The sequence below is a fragment of the Sebastes fasciatus genome, chromosome 17 (genome assembly GCF_043250625.1).
Source record: "Sebastes fasciatus isolate fSebFas1 chromosome 17, fSebFas1.pri, whole genome shotgun sequence".
NCBI lineage: Eukaryota > Metazoa > Chordata > Actinopteri > Perciformes > Sebastidae > Sebastes > Sebastes fasciatus.
Genome location: NC_133811.1, coordinates 26166270 through 26190301, shown reverse-complemented (window position 1 = coordinate 26190301; position 24032 = coordinate 26166270). Strand labels below are relative to the sequence as shown.

The 24032-nt window shown below is 38.1% G+C and overlaps 3 protein-coding genes across 3 annotated transcripts; all 3 read right to left on the bottom strand.

Moving 5' to 3' along the window:
* Positions 1–6783: 6783 nt before the first annotated feature.
* On the bottom strand, positions 6784–7698 carry LOC141754966 (uncharacterized). Its single transcript, XM_074614454.1, has 3 exons — positions 7663–7698; positions 7449–7572; positions 6784–7363 (listed from the first exon to the last, which is right to left on the bottom strand). The coding sequence occupies exons 1-3, from the start codon at positions 7694–7696 to the stop codon at positions 6784–6786; spliced, it is 738 nt and encodes a 245-aa protein (XP_074470555.1). The 5' UTR covers positions 7697–7698.
* A 6491-nt stretch (positions 7699–14189) lies between these two features.
* Positions 14190–15341, bottom strand: LOC141754864 (uncharacterized). Its single transcript, XM_074614276.1, has 4 exons — positions 15308–15341; positions 15162–15203; positions 14948–15071; positions 14190–14862 (listed from the first exon to the last, which is right to left on the bottom strand). Exons 2-4 carry the CDS (start codon positions 15193–15195, stop codon positions 14283–14285), a joined length of 738 nt encoding a protein of 245 aa, XP_074470377.1. The 5' UTR covers positions 15196–15203; positions 15308–15341; the 3' UTR covers positions 14190–14282.
* A 7280-nt stretch (positions 15342–22621) lies between these two features.
* On the bottom strand, positions 22622–23774 carry LOC141754719 (uncharacterized). The gene is made up of 4 exons (XM_074613972.1): positions 23740–23774; positions 23594–23635; positions 23380–23503; positions 22622–23294 (listed from the first exon to the last, which is right to left on the bottom strand). Exons 2-4 carry the CDS (start codon positions 23625–23627, stop codon positions 22715–22717), a joined length of 738 nt encoding a protein of 245 aa, XP_074470073.1. The 5' UTR covers positions 23628–23635; positions 23740–23774; the 3' UTR covers positions 22622–22714.
* Between the last annotated feature and the right edge of the window lie 258 nt (positions 23775–24032).

The window sequence follows — 24032 nt, the reverse complement described above, 5'->3', positions numbered from 1 at the left end:
GACTATTTCTCACCTCAAATGTTTTCAGAAACATCTTGTAGTGCACTGTTTAGCTGTAAAATTAGAAAGTTTTTGATCAGGTAGCCATGTTGAGATCAGTTGAGGAAATACCAAGCACCGCCCACCAGCCGAAGCACAGCCAATAGGAACGCTCTCTCTCTCTGAAATGACCTGTAATTGGCCAAAGTCTCCTGTCACCGGCTAGATTTTTTAAACCCTTAAAACAGAGCCATAAATTACACTTGAATTACAATATACTGAAAGATTATTATGGATTTTTTGCCCAATGATGCCAAAAATATATACTGCCACTTTAACCTGTGACAGATTATTACCTGTATTTTTTCTGCCGCTGAAGGGAGTGTAGTCTGACTTTACCCTGCAGGGTCTTTCAAAATGTTTTCACAGCAGATTTATTGTCTTTCAATTGTCCCTGGTAGATTTATTGTTGTTGATGTAAGCGGGACATTGAACTATTGCGTTTGAAGTTCCACAGTAGTGTTTTTGGGTCCACTTTTTTTTTTAACTGTATATTAATGATTTAAAGACAGTCTTTGTTTGATTGTGCTTTACTATTGTCTTATAAAGAATACAGAAATAGAGAAGCTATACTTTTTTTAGATCTAAAAGGACACTCAAACGGACCTCAGAGTTTACAGATGGGGAAACATTAAAGGTATGATATGCAAGAATTAAAGCTGCGGCGGGTAGATCGATATGTGTGTTTACTCTGTGCCTCTTAAGTTATAATGGAGTAATCAAGAGAAACAATGCAGGACTTGTACTGCAACAGAGTGATATAATAACAGCCTCCTTATCTTATTTATCTTATCTGCTGACATTCTTTACTCCTGAGTGTCACCGTGTTTACACATGTTACATAAGAGTGACTTCAATCATGTCTCCTGAGTGTCTTTCCACTAATTACAATTACACATGATATTAAATAATGGGATTATAATGTTATATTATATATTATATACTATGCTATATATTCTTTTTTTACTTTTTAGCCATGCAAGCAGCGTGGCTAAAAAATAGAAATATCTCAACAGAATGGATTGCCTTGGAATTTTCTACAGACATTCATGGTCACCAGAGGATGATGCTATGCTTCTGTAACGCGCTGTTGGTCAGGACGACGTTATCAGCTGTAAACGCTGTATGAGAGTAGTGGAGATCGGCGACCGTGAGCTAGCCAGTGGGGCGCGCTCCTATGCACTAAAAACACACACGGCCGGCCCGGCTACGTCATCAAAGCACGGAGAAACTTGTGTTACTACACACACAGAGGGAGAGAGACTTCATTCTCTGCTCAGGTAGACATTACTCCTCTAGGGGAGGAACATCAACTATCGGATGGATTGTCATGAAATGTGGTGATCCTCTGACTTTTCTTCTAGCGCCATCAACATTTAATTCGTCCAGTATTTTGTTTTATGACTTAATACCTTTTTTACACCAAAAACAGTTTTTTCCCATCAAAGTACATTTTCTGCATGTCAGGAATAATGAATGTTAGGTCAAAGCAAATTTATCCAGGTCTAAAAAAAGATATGATACATGTTGGTGATTTACTAAAGATATAACACCATGTTAATCCCTTCGCTGAAGATTAGCCTGAATTGCTAAACTGGGCCACCTTTGTATTCAAGGAAAAGGATGAGGCATCTTTTCCACTGAGTGATGTGCTGAAGGAGCTACCTCAACCTCAAAAGGCTGGAGGAACTGCAAGGAGGGAGCAACAGTTCATATTTCACTGCAACCTTGACGACTGGAATATTGTCGAATATTGAATGATATTTTGATTGTTCAATGGTCTTGAAACTCACAGGTGGTTTGTTCTCACAAGTTCATAACTGTGAAACTGTTTGTTAACACACTTATGCTGAGGTTTAAACTTAAAAACTCAGATGTTCAGTTTACCCCACGATGGCTCAACTTACCCACTGACTCGGATCAACTTACCCCTTACCTGGGGCAAGTTGAGCCACAGGAGCACTTTTTTTGGGAAGGTCATTTTTTCCAGACAGCTTTGTGATGGATGCATGCTGATCATTTCATTTGATAGGAGAGATCCTGAATTTAAGGTTCAAGTTTTCATTCTGCTTCTGTCTCATTTTTCCTAACCTCGAGGACAGCATAAGTAAAAACTGGCTCATCTTACCCCACTCTCCCCTATATCTCTACATAGCAAATAGTTGTTTGCTGCTATATTAACGCTCTGGATATCGTATAAAGCACCTTTAAGTAAAATGTCTCAAAGAAAACATCAACTATCGGATGGATTGTCATGAAATGTGGTGATCCTCTGACTTTTCTTCTAGCGCCATCAACATTTAATTCGTCCAGTATTTTGTTTTATGACTTAATACCTTTTTTACACCAAAAACAGTTTTTTCCCTATCAAAGTACATTTTCTGCATGTCAGGAATAATGAATGTTAGGTCAAAGCAAATTTATCCAGGTCTAAAAAAAGATATGATACATGTTGGTGATTTACTAAAGATATAACACCATGTTAATCCCTTCGCTGAAGATTAGCCTGAATTGCTAAACTGGGCCATTTTTTCCAAAATGGTAGCTATGGGTCAAAGTGAGCCAAAGGCTATGGGGTAAGTTGAGCCACTGGCTCACTAATATTCTACTATTATTCCGAGCCACTGGCTCAACTTACCCCACCATAAATTAACCAAATTAATTCTCTGATGTATAAAATGGTATTACTGTTGAGTGTTACACAACTTGGTTTGATTTTTTTATGTGTTAACCTTTATAGAAGAGGGAGATAAAGGAAGTAAAAACAGGTGGTTATAGTGGAACAGCAGAGGCAAAGAGGGTCCTCACAGAGGAGGTAGAGAAGGAGCTTGCAGACCATATCAAGAAGCTGGCTGAACAGTTCCACGGCCTTACTCCAAAGAAATGCTGTGAACTGGCATTGGAATTGGCAGAAAGAACAACCTTCCTGTCCCCAACAACTGGAAAGAGCAGGGTTTAGCAGGTAGGCCTAGGTCAAACCAAAGACCAAGACGAAAATCACAGCGTACAGCAGTTCTGAGGAGAGTGTGATGCCATCCCATTTGATGACACTTCTGAGCATGAGAGTTCTAATGATGAGAGAAGTGAATCAGACATCTCAGATCTGTCAGTTGGTGACTTTGTCATAGTAAACTTTGTATCCAAAGGCAGAAGCTACCATTACATTGGCTTGGTTGAGAGCCTGGAGGGCAACGAAGTGAGTGCAAGATTTCTCAGAAGAATCCGGGGGAACACTTGACGTGAGAAGCCCACCTTTGTATTCAAGGAAAAGGATGAGGCATCTTTTCCACTGAGTGATGTGCTGAAGGAGCTACCTCAACCTCAAAAGGCTGGAGGAACTGCAAGGAGGGAGCAACAGTTCATATTTCACTGCAACCTTGACGACTGGAATATTGTCGAATATTGAATGATATTTTGATTGTTCAATGGTCTTGAAACTCACAGGTGGTTTGTTCTCACAAGTTCATAACTGTGAAACTGTTTGTTAACACACTTATGCTGAGGTTTAAACTTAAAAACTCAGATGTTCAGTTTACCCCACGATGGCTCAACTTACCCACTGACTCGGATCAACTTACCCCTTACCTGGGGCAAGTTGAGCCACAGGAGCACTTTTTTTGGGAAGGTCATTTTTTCCAGACAGCTTTGTGATGGATGCATGCTGATCATTTCATTTGATAGGAGAGATCCTGAATTTAAGGTTCAAGTTTTCATTCTGCTTCTGTCTCATTTTTCCTAACCTCGAGGACAGCATAAGTAAAAACTGGCTCATCTTACCCCACTCTCCCCTATATCTCTACATAGCAAATAGTTGTTTGCTGCTATATTAACGCTCTGGATATCGTATAAAGCACCTTTAAGTAAAATGTCTCAAAGAAAACATCAACTATCGGATGGATTGTCATGAAATGTGGTGATCCTCTGACTTTTCTTCTAGCGCCATCAACATTTAATTCGTCCAGTATTTTGTTTTATGACTTAATACCTGCAAAACTAATGACATTCCCGTCAGCTTCAGCTGAACTTTACTGTGTTTAGTCCCGATTCGCAAATCTAAGCATGCTAACACGCTAAACTAAAACTGATGAACATGGTAAACATTATACCTGCTAAACACCAGCATGTTGGCATTGTCATTGTGAAGATGTTAGCACGCTAACAGTGGCATTTAGCTCAAGTACAGCCTCACAGAGCTGCTAGCATGGCTGTGTAGACTCTTTTTTAAAGTTATTTTAATATTATTGTCAATTACAATTTTCTATAATAAATATAAGTACTATAAGTATAATTAATGTTTAAAAAAATATTGATTGTTAATTTAAGTGTATTTGTCATTTTATAGGAAATAAAGCTTTCTCTCAGAACTAGGACATAAAACCTAAGACCTATAACTTAATCTGTATATACAGTGTGTATATATAACTATATATACACACTGTATATATATATATATATATATATATATATATATATATATATATACACACAGTATATATGTATACTGTATATAGTTATATTATATATATGGATATATAAAAAAACTAATAAATGCTGTCAAATTGAAACTATATAGTTTCAGTTTGACAGCGTTTATTCGTTTTTTTTCTAATGATAGACCCAGAAAGTATCACATAATGACATCAATCATACATCAATTAATATTATTGTATTATTATAATTACTAAATAAAAACCAAATATCTCTTGCTCTGAAAGATGTATAATGACACGTACATGAGGTTTCATCAGACAGTGGTGATGTGGTCTTGTACATGTTACATCGGTTAGACTTGACTGAGCGGCGGGTTATCGACCCGCAGACCGACCTCACAGAACGGACAGACTCACCGTGGACGAGCAGACTATGCCATGTACAACACTGTGTGTCCCATCACTTCAATCCGTCTCTCCATTAGGCCATTATCACGTTATTGGTTTCATCAAATGAAGGTTATAATGTAAATGTAATGCATTTAATCCTGTAAGATTAATCGGCCTGAATGATCAGAAGTGAAACTACTGATGTGATTGGTCGGGAATTTGTTGACTCTCGACTCAAACCAATAGGCTGTAGAAAGACGTAACACATTAAGAGACATTACAGAATTACAGAGCTCTTTGTTTTTGTCATTGAGTTCAGTGCCTGTCGCTCCGGTCTTGAATTCTATTCTCGTTTTGTTTTTTTTACTGTAAAGTCTGTCTTGGCGTGCGGTGAATGAAATCGTTGTGCTTGTTTAAAGAGGATTTATTGGTTACAGACATGTTTACCAGCTATCAGGGGGGAGTGTACTGTACTGCATGTCACGTTAACAATCCATCACTTGTTTTATTGCCTTTTTTATGTTACATACATATGGAACAGTATACATATGGCCTGTATATACCTCTTGGAAACTGATAAATACCATTTCTTACAAAAGAAAACTGCACGTCTTTGGTCGTTTCCTTCAGTCCGTCTCGTCTCTGCTGGAGTGTGATTTCATATGAATTTCTTAAGGAGTGCTCAAGTCAGTTGATTCCAGATACCTCAGAACATGGAGATTATAAACCCTAAAACTGTGTCAAATGAGTACAATTCTGACTAAATATTATGTGTCACCCCTACCAACTATAATAAATGAGATTCAGGTACAGTTGCAGTTTTGTCAGTGGTCACAAATCACTTTATCTGTTGCCTTTTATGGAGTCATAGGTGGGCCATAAAAAAAATAATAAATCTGTAAAAGAATAAGGAAATAACAAATAAAATAATAATTGTAAGCATTTTCATTCATTTTCATATTTATTTCTGTATATATTTTTAAAACTATATATTTTTTTGCATTTAAATTACTCTATGCCTTCTGTATTTTTTTGTATTATTTATTTTTATATAATGTAATTTATTCGTATCCCTTTTCATTTCCTTATTCTTTCCCCTATTACTATTCCTTGAAGGGCCAAGCTGTCAATCAGCTGGTTTTGGGCAAACCTTCCTGCCCAGGCTGAGAAGTAAATTCCTGCACACATATACTTGAGACTTAAATTGAGTAATTTATATGCAAAAAAAAAAACATATATTTAAGAAACATATACAGAAATAAATATGAAAATAAATGAAAATGCTTATAATTAGTTATTATTTTATTATTATTTTATATTTTAATATTTGTCTTTATATTTCCACATTTACTTTCTTATTCTTTTACAGATTAATTATTTTTTTTTTTTTGGCACTCCTATGACTCCATACTCCTTGAAGACTTGTAATTTGTTTCACAATTTCTACTAAATGTTGGCATGAAAAACAGTTAATCAGTGCTTTTATGACCCTTTCATTTAAAGTTTTGAAATAATATGAATCAAACTATAGAGCATGAGTATTAGATATATGACCATCTTTTGATATTTGGATGAAAAACAGGAAAGCTTGTTTGATATTTAGAAAGCAAAAAAAGTTATTGGAGAAAGGTCTTGTAAACTAAAGGTAGTTGGAGTCATCTTCTGCCCAAAGTGATTACATGGACGATGAGTCATGACATGTCTGTGTTTAGTGCAGCTTTATGAATTTGCCTTTTAATTGTACAACAATTGTATAAAAGTAGTCTCGGTAATGAATCACTCTTCTGTGAAAAGAGTCTTGCATGCTTATGAAGACACCAAAAGACTGAACTTATTGGTTAGATTTATATTTATTGAAATATAGATTAGATGAAGCTGACATCAATATTTGGTGTCAGGCCGTGAGGCTGACGGAGAAGTCCGTTTACTGGTTCTTCTGAGTGAAGGACTCCCACAGAACGGTCAGCCGAGCCTGCAGATCCTGAGTGGTGGCGTCCAGCTTGGCCTTCAGCTCCTCTACTCTTTGAGCCAGGTTCTGCTGGATCTCCCGGGTTTTCTCGGTCATATGGGTCTTAAAGCTCTGGGTCAGGGGGACCACAGTCTTCTGAAACTCCTCCAGGCTCTGCTCCATCTTCTTCTTCATCTCCTCGGTGAAGGGGATCATCTGGGCCTGCATCTCGGCCACGCTCTTCCCCAGCTGCGCCTTCATCTCCTGGCTCTTCTGCAGCATGACGGCCTTCAGGGCCTTGGGATCCATGGTCTCGGCGTAGGGGGTCGTTTCCTTCTTCAGCTCCTCCACCTGCCTGTGGAGCTGCGCCACCATCTCCGCGGCGAAGGGCTGCATGTTAGTCCTCATGGCGGTCAGATCCTTCTTCAGACGGGCCTTCAGCTGCTCGGCCTGCTCGGAAAACTGAGTTGTGAAGTCCTGGGTCAGAGGAGCCATCTGAGCCTGCAGAGCAGCGACGTACAGGTTCACTGTGTCAGAGCTCTGAGAGATCATGGTGCTGATAGACACAGGAGAGAAAACAGTTATTAACTAGAAACATATACTATATTTATAATGTCGTGAAGCTTCTTTATCACTCTTACTTCACTTCCTGTCTGAACTGATTCAGAGTGAGTGTTTCTTGAGAGACGAAGTCCCGGAAAGCATCTCTCACCAAATCCAGATTGTTCCTGGGCGGATCCTGCCACAGGATGTTGGCATTGCAAACTGTGGATAAAAGATTTAGCAGATTTAGTATAGAACCAAAACATTTATTCAACTATATATATATTTATTTCAAAGAGAAAATTCACTCACCAGAGACAAGCGCGAGAACCACAAGTACCTTCATGATTGATTCTGTTGGATAAAGAAATTAGATTAACAATTGAAAAACATGTAAAAATCTGAAACTTATTTAAGTCATGAAGTGTTTTAATAATAATAATAATAAAATATGTTACCTGACAGAGGCAGCTTCTTTGCTCTGAGTCTGGTAACTTGTGTTGTTTCAGACGCCTGTTAAGAGCTTTTATAGTCGTATTGAAGGGTAAAGTCCTTCTCTGGTTGCCCCGCTGAACAGATTCTTGTCACTGCTGCCACTCTACGTCATAATTTAAGTGTCATCGCCTTAATCGCCCTGTGATACTGGCATCAGAATGGGATGAGTAATGGTTTATATCACTAAAACAGTGTCACGTACGGCAGTTACACAGCAGACAGTGGACGAAAGGGGTATTCAAAACCTTTAAAGTATAGTAGCAAATAACTCTCATTTGAATATAGCAAATAAATGTGCAGAAAATTTCACTTAAAGCAGCAGTAGGCAGGGTGGAGCAAATATGATTAAAGTTATTTTTATAAAACGGTCACTATATCCTGACAGTGAGAGAAAATCATGTGCCTCTGTGTCCTCCGGTGCTCCTAACGGCATCTGCAAGATTTCACAGACCGGAGGAAAATAACCAATCAGAGCCGAGCTGGAGGCTTGCCGTCTCTGAGCAGCTGTCAATCACTCACAAACTCCGATCAAACGGTCAAACTAGGCAGCGCTGATCAAATATTAATCAATATTCTGTTACTGTAATGACTATTTCTCACCTCAAATGTTTTCAGAAACATCTTGTAGTGCACTGTTTAGCTGTAAAATTAGAAAGTTTTTGATCAGGTAGCCATGTTGAGATCAGTTGAGGAAATACCAAGCACCGCCCACCAGCCGAAGCACAGCCAATAGGAACGCTCTCTCTCTCTGAAATGACCTGTAATTGGCCAAAGTCTCCCGTCACCGGCTAGATTTTTTAAACCCTGAAAACAGAGCCATAAATTACACTTGAATTACAATATACTGAAAGATTATTATGGATTTTTTGCCCAATGATGCCAAAAATATATACTGCCACTTTAACCTGTGACAGATTATTACCTGTATTTTTTCTGCCGCTGAAGGGAGTGTAGTCTGACTTTACCCTGCAGGGTCTTTCAAAATGTTTTCACAGCAGATTTATTGTCTTTCAATTGTCCCTGGTAGATTTATTGTTGTTGATGTAAGCGGGACATTGAACTATTGAGTTTGAAGTTCCACAGTAGTGTTTTTGGGTCCACTTTTTTTTTTAACTGTATATTAATGATTTAAAGACAGTCTTTGTTTGATTGTGCTTTACTATTGTCTTATAAAGAATACAGAAATAGAGAAGCTATACTTTTTTTAGATCTAAAAGGACACTCAGAGTTTACAGATGGGGAAACATTAAAGGTATGATATGCAAGAATTAAAGCTGCGGCGGGTAGATCGATATGTGTGTTTACTCTGTGCCTCTTAAGTTATAATGGAGTAATCAAGAGAAACAATGCAGGACTTGTACTGCAACAGAGTGATATAATAACAGCCTCCTTATCTTATTTATCTTATCTGCTGACATTCTTTACTCCTGAGTGTCACCGTGTTTACACATGTTACATAAGAGTGACTTCAATCATGTCTCCTGAGTGTCTTTCCACTAATTACAATTACACATGATATTAAATAATGGGATTATAATGTTATATTATATATTATATACTATGCTATATATTCTTTTTTTACTTTTTAGCCATGCAAGCAGCGTGGCTAAAAAATAGAAATATCTCAACAGAATGGATTGCCTTGGAATTTTCTACAGACATTCATGGTCACCAGAGGATGATGCTATGCTTCTGTAACGCGCTGTTGGTCAGGACGACGTTATCAGCTGTAAACGCTGTATGAGAGTAGTGGAGATCGGCGACCGTGAGCTAGCCAGTGGGGCGCGCTCCTATGCACTAAAAACACACACGGCCGGCCCGGCTACGTCATCAAAGCACGGAGAAACTTGTGTTACTACACACACAGAGGGAGAGAGACTTCATTCTCTGCTCAGGTAGACATTACTCCTCTAGGGGAGGAACATCAACTATCGGATGGATTGTCATGAAATGTGGTGATCCTCTGACTTTTCTTCTAGCGCCATCAACATTTAATTCGTCCAGTATTTTGTTTTATGACTTAATACCTTTTTTACACCAAAAACAGTTTTTTCCCTATCAAAGTACATTTTCTGCATGTCAGGAATAATGAATGTTTGGTCAAAGCAAATTTATCCAGGTCTAAAAAAAGATTTGATACATGTTGGTGATTTACTAAAGGTATAACACCATGTTAATCCCTTCGCTAAAGATTAGCCTGAATTGCTAAACTGGGCCATTTTTTCCAAAATGGTAGCTATGGGGCAAAGTGAGCCAAAGGCTATGGGGTAAGTTGAGCCACTGGCTCACTAATATTCTACTATTATTCCGAGCCACTGGCTCAACTTACCCCACCATAAATTAACCAAATTAATTCTCTGATGTATAAAATGGTATTACTGTTGAGTGTTACACAACTTGGTTTGATTTTTTTATGTGTTAACCTTTATAGAAGAGGGAGATAAAGGAAGTTAAAACAGGTGGTTATAGTGGAACAGCAGAGGCAAAGAGGGTCCTCACAGAGGAGGTAGAGAAGGAGCTTGCAGACCATATCAAGAAGCTGGCTGAACAGTTCCACGGCCTTACTCCAAAGAAATGCTGTGAACTGGCATTGGAATTGGCAGAAAGAACAACCTTCCTGTCCCCAACAACTGGAAAGAGCAGGGTTTAGCAGGTAGGCCTAGGTCAAACCAAAGACCAAGACGAAAATCACAGCGTACAGCAGTTCTGAGGAGAGTGTGATGTCATCCCATTTGATGACACTTCTGAGCATGAGAGTTCTAATGATGAGAGAAGTGAATCAGACATCTCAGATCTGTCAGTTGGTGACTTTGTCATAGTAAACTTTGTATCCAAAGGCAGAAGCTACCATTACATTGGCTTGGTTGAGAGCCTGGAGGGCAACGAAGTGAGTGCAAGATTTCTCAGAAGAATCCGGGGGAACACTTGACGTGAGAAGCCCACCTTTGTATTCAAGGAAAAGGATGAGGCATCTTTTCCACTGAGTGATGTGCTGAAGGAGCTACCTCAACCTCAAAAGGCTGGAGGAACTGCAAGGAGGGAGCAACAGTTCATATTTCACTGCAACCTTGACGACTGGAATATTGTCGAATATTGAATGATATTTTGATTGTTCAATGGTCTTGAAACTCACAGGTGGTTTGTTCTCACAAGTTCATAACTGTGAAACTGTTTGTTAACACACTTATGCTGAGGTTTAAACTTAAAAACTCAGATGTTCAGTTTACCCCACGATGGCTCAACTTACCCACTGACTCGGATCAACTTACCCCTTACCTGGGGCAAGTTGAGCCACAGGAGCACTTTTTTTGGGAAGGTCATTTTTTCCAGACAGCTTTGTGATGGATGCATGCTGATCATTTCATTTGATAGGAGAGATCCTGAATTTAAGGTTCAAGTTTTCATTCTGCTTCTGTCTCATTTTTCCTAACCTCGAGGACAGCATAAGTAAAAACTGGCTCATCTTACCCCACTCTCCCCTATATCTCTACATAGCAAATAGTTGTTTGCTGCTATATTAACGCTCTGGATATCGTATAAAGCACCTTTAAGTAAAATGTCTCAAAGAAAACATCAACTATCGGATGGATTGTCATGAAATGTGGTGATCCTCTGACTTTTCTTCTAGCGCCATCAACATTTAATTCGTCCAGTATTTTGTTTTATGACTTAATACCTGCAAAACTAATGACATTCCCGTCAGCTTCAGCTGAACTTTACTGTGTTTAGTCCCGATTCGCAAATCTAAGCATGCTAACACGCTAAACTAAAACTGATGAACATGGTAAACATTATACCTGCTAAACACCAGCATGTTGGCATTGTCATTGTGAAGATGTTAGCACGCTAACAGTGGCATTTAGCTCAAGTACAGCCTCACAGAGCTGCTAGCATGGCTGTGTAGACTCTTTTTTAAAGTTATTTTAATATTATTGTCAATTACAATTTTCTATAATAAATATAAGTACTATAAGTATAATTAATGTTTAAAAAAATATTGATTGTTAATTTAAGTGTATTTGTCATTTTATAGGAAATAAAGCTTTCTCTCAGAACTAGGACATAAAACCTAAGACCTATAACTTAATCTGTATATACAGTGTGTATATATAACTATATATACACACTGTATATATATATATATATATATATATATATATATATATATATATATACACACAGTATATATGTATACTGTATATAGTTATATTATATATATGGATATATAAAAAAACTAATAAATGCTGTCAAATTGAAACTATATAGTTTCAGTTTGACAGCGTTTATTCGTTTTTTTTCTAATGATAGACCCAGAAAGTATCACATAATGACATCAATCATACATCAATTAATATTATTGTATTATTATAATTACTAAATAAAAACCAAATATCTCTTGCTCTGAAAGATGTATAATGACACGTACATGAGGTTTCATCAGACAGTGGTGATGTGGTCTTGTACATGTTACATCGGTTAGACTTGACTGAGCGGCGGGTTATCGACCCGCAGACCGACCTCACAGAACGGACAGACTCACCGTGGACGAGCAGACTATGCCATGTACAACACTGTGTGTCCCATCACTTCAATCCGTCTCTCCATTAGGCCATTATCACGTTATTGGTTTCATCAAATGAAGGTTATAATGTAAATGTAATGCATTTAATCCTGTAAGATTAATCGGCCTGAATGATCAGAAGTGAAACTACTGATGTGATTGGTCGGGAATTTGTTGACTCTCGACTCAAACCAATAGGCTGTAGAAAGACGTAACACATTAAGAGACATTACAGAATTACAGAGCTCTTTGTTTTTGTCATTGAGTTCAGTGCCTGTCGCTCCGGTCTTGAATTCTATTCTCGTTTTGTTTTTTTTACTGTAAAGTCTGTCTTGGCGTGCGGTGAATGAAATCGTTGTGCTTGTTTAAAGAGGATTTATTGGTTACAGACATGTTTACCAGCTATCAGGGGGGAGTGTACTGTACTGCATGTCACGTTAACAATCCATCACTTGTTTTATTGCCTTTTTTATGTTACATACATATGGAACAGTATACATATGGCCTGTATATACCTCTTGGAAACTGATAAATACCATTTCTTACAAAAGAAAACTGCACGTCTTTGGTCGTTTCCTTCAGTCCGTCTCGTCTCTGCTGGAGTGTGATTTCATATGAATTTCTTAAGGAGTGCTCAAGTCAGTTGATTCCAGATACCTCAGAACATGGAGATTATAAACCCTAAAACTGTGTCAAATGAGTACAATTCTGACTAAATATTATGTGTCACCCCTACCAACTATAATAAATGAGATTCAGGTACAGTTGCAGTTTTGTCAGTGGTCACAAATCACTTTATCTGTTGCCTTTTATGGAGTCATAGGTGGGCCATAAAAAAAATAATAAATCTGTAAAAGAATAAGGAAATAACAAATAAAATAATAATTGTAAGCATTTTCATTCATTTTCATATTTATTTCTGTATATATTTTTAAAACTATATATTTTTTTGCATTTAAATTACTCTATGCCTTCTGTATTTTTTTGTATTATTTATTTTTATATAATGTAATTTATTCGTATCCCTTTTCATTTCCTTATTCTTTCCCCTATTACTATTCCTTGAAGGGCCAAGCTGTCAATCAGCTGGTTTTGGGCAAACCTTCCTGCCCAGGCTGAGAAGTAAATTCCTGCACACATATACTTGAGACTTAAATTGAGTAATTTATATGCAAAAAAAAAAACATATATTTAAGAAACATATACAGAAATAAATATGAAAATAAATGAAAATGCTTATAATTAGTTATTATTTTATTATTATTTTATATTTTAATATTTGTCTTTATATTTCCACATTTACTTTCTTATTCTTTTACAGATTAATTATTTTATTTTTTTTGGCACTCCTATGACTCCATACTCCTTGAAGACTTGTAATTTGTTTCACAATTTCTACTAAATGTTGGCATGAAAAACAGTTAATCAGTGCTTTTATGACCCTTTCATTTAAAGTTTTGAAATAATATGAATCAAACTATAGAGCATGAGTATTAGATATATGACCATCTTTTGATATTTGGATGAAAAACAGGAAAGCTTGTTTGATATTTAGAAAGCAAAAAAAGTTATTGGAGAAAGGTCTTGTAAACTAAAGGTAGTTGGAGTCATCTTCTGCCCAAAGTGATTACATGGACGATGAGTCATGACATGTCTGTGTTTAGTGCAGCTTTATGAATTTGCCTTTTAATTGTACAACAATTGTATAAAAGTAGTCTCGGTAATGAATCACTCTTCTGTGAAAAGAGTCTTGCATGCTTATGAAGACACCAAAAGACTGAACTTATTGGTTAGATTTATATTTATTGAAATATAGATTAGATGAAGCTGACATCAATATTTGGTGTCAGGCCGTGAGGCTGACGGAGAAGTCCGTTTACTGGTTCTTCTGAGTGAAGGACTCCCACAGAACGGTCAGCCGAGCCTGCAGATCCTGAGTGGTGGCGTCCAGCTTGGCCTTCAGCTCCTCTACTCTTTGAGCCAGGTTCTGCTGGATCTCCTGGGTTTTCTCGGTCATCTGGGTCTTAAAGCTCTGGGTCAGGGGGACCACAGTCTTCTGAAACTCCTCCAGGCTCTGCTCCATCTTCTTCTTCATCTCCTCGGTGAAGGGGATCATCTGGGCCTGCATCTCGGCCACGCTCTTCCCCAGCTGCGCCTTCATCTCCTGGCTCTTCTGCAGCATGACGGCCTTCAGGGCCTTGGGATCCATGGTCTCGGCGTAGGGGGTCGTTTCCTTCTTCAGCTCCTCCACCTGCCTGTGGAGCTGCGCCACCATCTCCGCGGCGAAGGGCTGCATGTTAGTCCTCATGGCGGTCAGATCCTTCTTCAGACGGGCCTTCAGCTGCTCGGCCTGCTCGGAAAACTGAGTTGTGAAGTCCTGGGTCAGAGGAGCCATCTGAGCCTGCAGAGCAGCGACGTACAGGTTCACTGTGTCAGAGCTCTGAGAGATCATGGTGCTGATAGACACAGGAGAGAAAACAGTTATTAACTAGAAACATATACTATATTTATAATGTCGTGAAGCTTCTTTATCACTCTTACTTCACTTCCTGTCTGAACTGATTCAGAGTGAGTGTTTCTTGAGAGACGAAGTCCCGGAAAGCATCTCTCACCAAATCCAGATTGTTCCTGGGCGGATCCTGCCACAGGATGTTGGCATTGCAAACTGTGGATAAAAGATTTAGCAGATTTAGTATAGAACCAAAACATTTATTCAACTATATATATATTTATTTCAAAGAGAAAATTCACTCACCAGAGACAAGCGCGAGAACCACAAGTACCTTCATGATTGATTCTGTTGGATAAAGAAATTAGATTAACAATTGAAAAACATGTAAAAATCTGAAACTTATTTAAGTCATGAAGTGTTTTAATAATAATAATAATAAAATATGTTACCTGACAGAGGCAGCTTCTTTGCTCTGAGTCTGGTAACTTGTGTTGTTTCAGACGCCTGTTAAGAGCTTTTATAGTCGTATTGAAGGGTAAAGTCCTTCTCTGGTTGCCCCGCTGAACAGATTCTTGTCACTGCTGCCACTCTACGTCATAATTTAAGTGTCATCGCCTTAATCGCCCTGTGATACTGGCATCAGAATGGGATGAGTAATGGTTTATATCACTAAAACAGTGTCACGTACGGCAGTTACACAGCAGACAGTGGACGAAAGGGGTATTCAAAACCTTTAAAGTATAGTAGCAAATAACTCTCATTTGAATATAGCAAATAAATGTGCAGAAAATTTCACTTAAAGCAGCAGTAGGCAGGGTGGAGCAAATATGATTAAAGTTATTTTTATAAAACGGTCACTATATCCTGACAGTGAGAGAAAATCATGTGCCTCTGTGTCCTCCGGTGCTCCTAACGGCATCTGCAAGATTTCACAGACCGGAGGAAAATAACCAATCAGAGCCGAGCTGGAGGCTTGCCGTCTCTGAGCAGCTGTCAATCACTCACAAACTCCGATCAAACGGTCAAACTAGGCAGCGCTGATCAAATATTAATCAATATTCTGTTACTGTAATGACTATTTCTCACCTCAAATGTTTTCAGAAACATCTTGTAGTGCACTGTTTAGCTGTAAAATTAGAAAGTTTTTGATCAGGTAGCCATGTTGAGATCAGTTGAGGAAATACCAAGCACCGCCCACCAGCCGAAGCACAGCCAATAGGAACGCTCTCTCTCTCTGAAATGACCTGTAATTGGCCAAAGTCTCCTGTCACCGGCTAGATTTTTTAAACCCTTAAAACAGAGCCATAAATTACACTTGAATTACAATATACTGAAAGATTATTATGGATTTTTTGCCCAATGATGCCAAAAATATATACTGCCACTTTAACCTGTGACAGATTATTACCTGTATTTTTTCTGCCGCTGAAGGGAGTGTAGTCTGACTTTACCCTGCAGGGTCTTTCAAAATGTTTTCACAGCAGATTTATTGTCTTTCAATTGTCCCTGGTAGATTTATTGTTGTTGATGTAAGCGGGACATTGAACTATTGCGTTTGAAGTTCCACAGTAGTGTTTTTGGGTCCACTTTTTTTTTTAACTGTATATTAATGATTTAAAGACAGTCTTTGTTTGATTGTGCTTTACTATTGTCTTATAAAGAATACAGAAATAGAGAAGCTATACTTTTTTTAGATCTAAAAGGACACTCAAACGGACCTCAGAGTTTACAGATGGGGAAACATTAAAGGTATGATATGCAAGAATTAAAGCTGCGGCGGGTAGATCGATATGTGTGTTTACTCTGTGCCTCTTAAGTTATAATGGAGTAATCAAGAGAAACAATGCAGGACTTGTACTGCAACAGAGTGATATAATAACAGCCTCCTTATCTTATTTATCTTATCTGCTGACATTCTTTACTCCTGAGTGTCACCGTGTTTACACATGTTACATAAGAGTGACTTCAATCATGTCTCCTGAGTGTCTTTCCACTAATTACAATTACACATGATATTAAATAATGGGATTATAATGTTATATTATATATTATATACTATGCTATATATTCTTTTTTTACTTTTTAGCCATGCAAGCAGCGTGGCTAAAAAATAGAAATATCTCAACAGAATGGATTGCCTTGGAATTTTCTACAGACATTCATGGTCACCAGAGGATGATGCTATGCTTCTGTAACGCGCTGTTGGTCAGGACGACGTTATCAGCTGTAAACGCTGTATGAGAGTAGTGGAGATCGGCGACCGTGAGCTAGCCAGTGGGGCGCGCTCCTATGCACTAAAAACACACACGGCCGGCCCGGCTACGTCATCAAAGCACGGAGAAACTTGTGTTACTACACACACAGAGGGAGAGAGACTTCATTCTCTGCTCAGGTAGACATTACTCCTCTAGGGGAGGAACATCAACTATCGGATGGATTGTCATGAAATGTGGTGATCCTCTGACTTTTCTTCTAGCGCCATCAACATTTAATTCGTCCAGTATTTTGTTTTATGACTTAATACCTTTTTTACACCAAAAACAGTTTTTTCCCATCAAAGTACATTTTCTGCATGTCAGGAATAATGAATGTTAGGTCAAAGCAAATTTATCCAGGTCTAAAAAAAGATATGATACATGTTGGTGATTTACTAAAGATATAACACCATGTTAATCCCTTCGCTGAAGATTAGCCTGAATTGCTAAACTGGGCGACCTTTGTATTCAAGGAAAAGGATGAGGCATCTTTTCCACTGAGTGATGTGCTGAAGGAGCTACCTCAACCTCAAAAGGCTGGAGGAACTGCAAGGAGGGAGCAACAGTTCATATTTCACTGCAACCTTGACGACTGGAATATTGTCGAATATTGAATGATATTTTGATTGTTCAATGGTCTTGAAACTCACAGGTGGTTTGTTCTCACAAGTTCATAACTGTGAAACTGTTTGTTAACACACTTATGCTGAGGTTTAAACTTAAAAACTCAGATGTTCAGTTTACCCCACGATGGCTCAACTTACCCACTGACTCGGATCAACTTACCCCTTACCTGGGGCAAGTTGAGCCACAGGAGCACTTTTTTTGGGAAGGTCATTTTTTCCAGACAGCTTTGTGATGGATGCATGCTGATCATTTCATTTGATAGGAGAGATCCTGAATTTAAGGTTCAAGTTTTCATTCTGCTTCTGTCTCATTTTTCCTAACCTCGAGGACAGCATAAGTAAAAACTGGCTCATCTTACCCCACTCTCCCCTATATCTCTACATAGCAAATAGTTGTTTGCTGCTATATTAACGCTCTGGATATCGTATAAAGCACCTTTAAGTAAAATGTCTCAAAGAAAACATCAACTATCGGATGGATTGTCATGAAATGTGGTGATCCTCTGACTTTTCTTCTAGCGCCATCAACATTTAATTCGTCCAGTATTTTGTTTTATGACTTAATACCTTTTTTACACCAAAAACAGTTTTTTCCCTATCAAAGTACATTTTCTGCATGTCAGGAATAATGAATGTTAGGTCAAAGCAAATTTATCCAGGTCTAAAAAAAGATATGATACATGTTGGTGATTTACTAAAGATATAACACCATGTTAATCCCTTCGCTGAAGATTAGCCTGAATTGCTAAACTGGGCCATTTTTTCCAAAATGGTAGCTATGGGGCAAAGTGAGCCAAAGGCTATGGGGTAAGTTGAGCCACTGGCTCACTAATATTCTACTATTATTCCGAGCCACTGGCTCAACTTACCCCACCATAAATTAACCAAATTAATTCTCTGATGTATAAAATGGTATTACTGTTGAGTGTTACACAACTTGGTTTGATTTTTTTATGTGTTAACCTTTATAGAAGAGGGAGATAAAGGAAGTAAAAACAGGTGGTTATAGTGGAACAGCAGAGGCAAAGAGGGTCCTCACAGAGGAGGTAGAGAAGGAGCTTGCAGACCATATCAAGAAGCTGGCTGAACAGTTCCACGGCCTTACTCCAAAGAAATGCTGTGAACTGGCATTGGAATTGGCAGAAAGAACAACCTTCCTGTCCCCAACAACTGGAAAGAGCAGGGTTTAGCAGGTAGGCCTAGGTCAAACCAAAGACCAAGACGAAAATCACAGCGTACAGCAGTTCTGAGGAGAGTGTGATGCCATCCCATTTGATGACACTTCTGAGCATGAGAGTTCTAATGATGAGAGAAGTGAATCAGACATCTCAGATCTGTCAGTTGGTGACTTTGTCATAGTAAACTTTGTATCCAAAGGCAGAAGCTACCATTACATTGGCTTGGTTGAGAGCCTGGAGGGCAACGAAGTGAGTGCAAGATTTCTCAGAAGAATCCGGGGGAACACTTGACGTGAGAAGCCCACCTTTGTATTCAAGGAAAAGGATGAGGCATCTTTTCCACTGAGTGATGTGCTGAAGGAGCTACCTCAACCTCAAAAGGCTGGAGGAACTGCAAGGAGGGAGCAACAGTTCATATTTCACTGCAACCTTGACGACTGGAATATTGTCGAATATTGAATGATATTTTGATTGTTCAATGGTCTTGAAACTCACAGGTGGTTTGTTCTCACAAGTTCATAACTGTGAAACTGTTTGTTAACACACTTATGCTGAGGTTTAAACTTAAAAACTCAGATGTTCAGTTTACCCCACGATGGCTCAACTTACCCACTGACTCGGATCAACTTACCCCTTACCTGGGGCAAGTTGAGCCACAGGAGCACTTTTTTTGGGAAGGTCATTTTTTCCAGACAGCTTTGTGATGGATGCATGCTGATCATTTCATTTGATAGGAGAGATCCTGAATTTAAGGTTCAAGTTTTCATTCTGCTTCTGTCTCATTTTTCCTAACCTCGAGGACAGCATAAGTAAAAACTGGCTCATCTTACCCCACTCTCCCCTATATCTCTACATAGCAAATAGTTGTTTGCTGCTATATTAACGCTCTGGATATCGTATAAAGCACCTTTAAGTAAAATGTCTCAAAGAAAACATCAACTATCGGATGGATTGTCATGAAATGTGGTGATCCTCTGACTTTTCTTCTAGCGCCATCAACATTTAATTCGTCCAGTATTTTGTTTTATGACTTAATACCTGCAAAACTAATGACATTCCCGTCAGCTTCAGCTGAACTTTACTGTGTTTAGTCCCGATTCGCAAATCTAAGCATGCTAACACGCTAAACTAAAACTGATGAACATGGTAAACATTATACCTGCTAAACACCAGCATGTTGGCATTGTCATTGTGAAGATGTTAGCACGCTAACAGTGGCATTTAGCTCAAGTACAGCCTCACAGAGCTGCTAGCATGGCTGTGTAGACTCTTTTTTAAAGTTATTTTAATATTATTGTCAATTACAATTTTCTATAATAAATATAAGTACTATAAGTATAATTAATGTTTAAAAAAATATTGATTGTTAATTTAAGTGTATTTGTCATTTTATAGGAAATAAAGCTTTCTCTCAGAACTAGGACATAAAACCTAAGACCTATAACTTAATCTGTATATACAGTGTGTATATATAACTATATATACACACTGTATATATATATATATATATATATATATATATATATATATATATACACACAGTATATATGTATACTGTATATAGTTATATTATATATATGGATATATAAAAAAACTAATAAATGCTGTCAAATTGAAACTATATAGTTTCAGTTTGACAGCGTTTATTCGTTTTTTTTCTAATGATAGACCCAGAAAGTATCACATAATGACATCAATCATACATCAATTAATATTATTGTATTATTATAATTACTAAATAAAAACCAAATATCTCTTGCTCTGAAAGATGTATAATGACACGTACATGAGGTTTCATCAGACAGTGGTGATGTGGTCTTGTACATGTTACATCGGTTAGACTTGACTGAGCGGCGGGTTATCGACCCGCAGACCGACCTCACAGAACGGACAGACTCACCGTGGACGAGCAGACTATGCCATGTACAACACTGTGTGTCCCATCACTTCAATCCGTCTCTCCATTAGGCCATTATCACGTTATTGGTTTCATCAAATGAAGGTTATAATGTAAATGTAATGCATTTAATCCTGTAAGATTAATCGGCCTGAATGATCAGAAGTGAAACTACTGATGTGATTGGTCGGGAATTTGTTGACTCTCGACTCAAACCAATAGGCTGTAGAAAGACGTAACACATTAAGAGACATTACAGAATTACAGAGCTCTTTGTTTTTGTCATTGAGTTCAGTGCCTGTCGCTCCGGTCTTGAATTCTATTCTCGTTTTGTTTTTTTTACTGTAAAGTCTGTCTTGGCGTGCGGTGAATGAAATCGTTGTGCTTGTTTAAAGAGGATTTATTGGTTACAGACATGTTTACCAGCTATCAGGGGGGAGTGTACTGTACTGCATGTCACGTTAACAATCCATCACTTGTTTTATTGCCTTTTTTATGTTACATACATATGGAACAGTATACATATGGCCTGTATATACCTCTTGGAAACTGATAAATACCATTTCTTACAAAAGAAAACTGCACGTCTTTGGTCGTTTCCTTCAGTCCGTCTCGTCTCTGCTGGAGTGTGATTTCATATGAATTTCTTAAGGAGTGCTCAAGTCAGTTGATTCCAGATACCTCAGAACATGGAGATTATAAACCCTAAAACTGTGTCAAATGAGTACAATTCTGACTAAATATTATGTGTCACCCCTACCAACTATAATAAATGAGATTCAGGTACAGTTGCAGTTTTGTCAGTGGTCACAAATCACTTTATCTGTTGCCTTTTATGGAGTCATAGGTGGGCCATAAAAAAAATAATAAATCTGTAAAAGAATAAGGAAATAACAAATAAAATAATAATTGTAAGCATTTTCATTCATTTTCATATTTATTTCTGTATATATTTTTAAAACTATATATTTTTTTGCATTTAAATTACTCTATGCCTTCTGTATTTTTTTGTATTATTTATTTTTATATAATGTAATTTATTCGTATCCCTTTTCATTTCCTTATTCTTTCCCCTATTACTATTCCTTGAAGGGCCAAGCTGTCAATCAGCTGGTTTTGGGCAAACCTTCCTGCCCAGGCTGAGAAGTAAATTCCTGCACACATATACTTGAGACTTAAATTGAGTAATTTATATGCAAAAAAAAAAACATATATTTAAGAAACATATACAGAAATAAATATGAAAATAAATGAAAATGCTTATAATTAGTTATTATTTTATTATTATTTTATATTTTAATATTTGTCTTTATATTTCCACATTTACTTTCTTATTCTTTTACAGATTAATTATTTTTTTTTTTTTGGCACTCCTATGACTCCATACTCCTTGAAGACTTGTAATTTGTTTCACAATTTCTACTAAATGTTGGCATGAAAAACAGTTAATCAGTGCTTTTATGACCCTTTCATTTAAAGTTTTGAAATAATATGAATCAAACTATAGAGCATGAGTATTAGATATATGACCATCTTTTGATATTTGGATGAAAAACAGGAAAGCTTGTTTGATATTTAGAAAGCAAAAAAAGTTATTGGAGAAAGGTCTTGTAAACTAAAGGTAGTTGGAGTCATCTTCTGCCCAAAGTGATTACATGGACGATGAGTCATGACATGTCTGTGTTTAGTGCAGCTTTATGAATTTGCCTTTTAATTGTACAACAATTGTATAAAAGTAGTCTCGGTAATGAATCACTCTTCTGTGAAAAGAGTCTTGCATGCTTATGAAGACACCAAAAGACTGAACTTATTGGTTAGATTTATATTTATTGAAATATAGATTAGATGAAGCTGACATCAATATTTGGTGTCAGGCCGTGAGGCTGACGGAGAAGTCCGTTTACTGGTTCTTCTGAGTGAAGGACTCCCACAGAACGGTCAGCCGAGCCTGCAGATCCTGAGTGGTGGCGTCCAGCTTGGCCTTCAGCTCCTCTACTCTTTGAGCCAGGTTCTGCTGGATCTCCCGGGTTTTCTCGGTCATCTGGGTCTTAAAGCTCTGGGTCAGGGGGACCACAGTCTTCTGAAACTCCTCCAGGCTCTGCTCCATCTTCTTCTTCATCTCCTCGGTGAAGGGGATCATCTGGGCCTGCATCTCGGCCACGCTCTTCCCCAGCTGCGCCTTCATCTCCTGGCTCTTCTGCAGCATGACGGCCTTCAGGGCCTTGGGATCCATGGTCTCGGCGTAGGGGGTCGTTTCCTTCTTCAGCTCCTCCACCTGCCTGTGGAGCTGCGCCACCATCTCCGCGGCGAAGGGCTGCATGTTAGTCCTCATGGCGGTCAGATCCTTCTTCAGACGGGCCTTCAGCTGCTCGGCCTGCTCGGAAAACTGAGTTGTGAAGTCCTGGGTCAGAGGAGCCATCTGAGCCTGCAGAGCAGCGACGTACAGGTTCACTGTGTCAGAGCTCTGAGAGATCATGGTGCTGATAGACACAGGAGAGAAAACAGTTATTAACTAGAAACATATACTATATTTATAATGTCGTGAAGCTTCTTTATCACTCTTACTTCACTTCCTGTCTGAACTGATTCAGAGTGAGTGTTTCTTGAGAGACGAAGTCCCGGAAAGCATCTCTCACCAAATCCAGATTGTTCCTGGGCGGATCCTGCCACAGGATGTTGGCATTGCAAACTGTGGATAAAAGATTTAGCAGATTTAGTATAGAACCAAAACATTTATTCAACTATATATATATTTATTTCAAAGAGAAAATTCACTCACCAGAGACAAGCGCGAGAACCACAAGTACCTTCATGATTGATTCTGTTGGATAAAGAAATTAGATTAACAATTGAAAAACATGTAAAAATCTGAAACTTATTTAAGTCATGAAGTGTTTTAATAATAATAATAATAAAATATGTTACCTGACAGAGGCAGCTTCTTTGCTCTGAGTCTGGTAACTTGTGTTGTTTCAGACGCCTGTTAAGAGCTTTTATAGTCGTATTGAAGGGTAAAGTCCTTCTCTGGTTGCCCCGCTGAACAGATTCTTGTCACTGCTGCCACTCTACGTCATAATTTAAGTGTCATCGCCTTAATCGCCCTGTGATACTGGCATCAGAATGGGATGAGTAATGGTTTATATCACTAAAACAGTGTCACGTACGGCAGTTACACAGCAGACAGTGGACGAAAGGGGTATTCAAAACCTTTAAAGTAT

Bases quoted from the DNA above. Each gene is read 5' to 3' on its own strand.
- LOC141754864 (XM_074614276.1), bottom strand. From the start codon at position 15,195: ATGAAGGTACTTGTGGTTCTCGCGCTTGTCTCTG. The intron at 15,072-15,161 runs GTGAGTGAATTT...TTTTATCCACAG, and splicing joins GGTTCTCGCGCTTGTCTCTG to TTTGCAATGCCAACATCCTG. The intron at 14,863-14,947 runs GTAAGAGTGATA...TGTGTCTATCAG, and splicing joins CAGTTCAGACAGGAAGTGAA to CACCATGATCTCTCAGAGCT.
- LOC141754719 (XM_074613972.1), bottom strand. From the start codon at position 23,627: ATGAAGGTACTTGTGGTTCTCGCGCTTGTCTCTG. The intron at 23,504-23,593 runs GTGAGTGAATTT...TTTTATCCACAG, and splicing joins GGTTCTCGCGCTTGTCTCTG to TTTGCAATGCCAACATCCTG. The intron at 23,295-23,379 runs GTAAGAGTGATA...TGTGTCTATCAG, and splicing joins CAGTTCAGACAGGAAGTGAA to CACCATGATCTCTCAGAGCT.
- LOC141754966 (XM_074614454.1), bottom strand. From the start codon at position 7,696: ATGAAGGTACTTGTGGTTCTCGCGCTTGTCTCTG. The intron at 7,573-7,662 runs GTGAGTGAATTT...TTTTATCCACAG, and splicing joins GGTTCTCGCGCTTGTCTCTG to TTTGCAATGCCAACATCCTG. The intron at 7,364-7,448 runs GTAAGAGTGATA...TGTGTCTATCAG, and splicing joins CAGTTCAGACAGGAAGTGAA to CACCATGATCTCTCAGAGCT.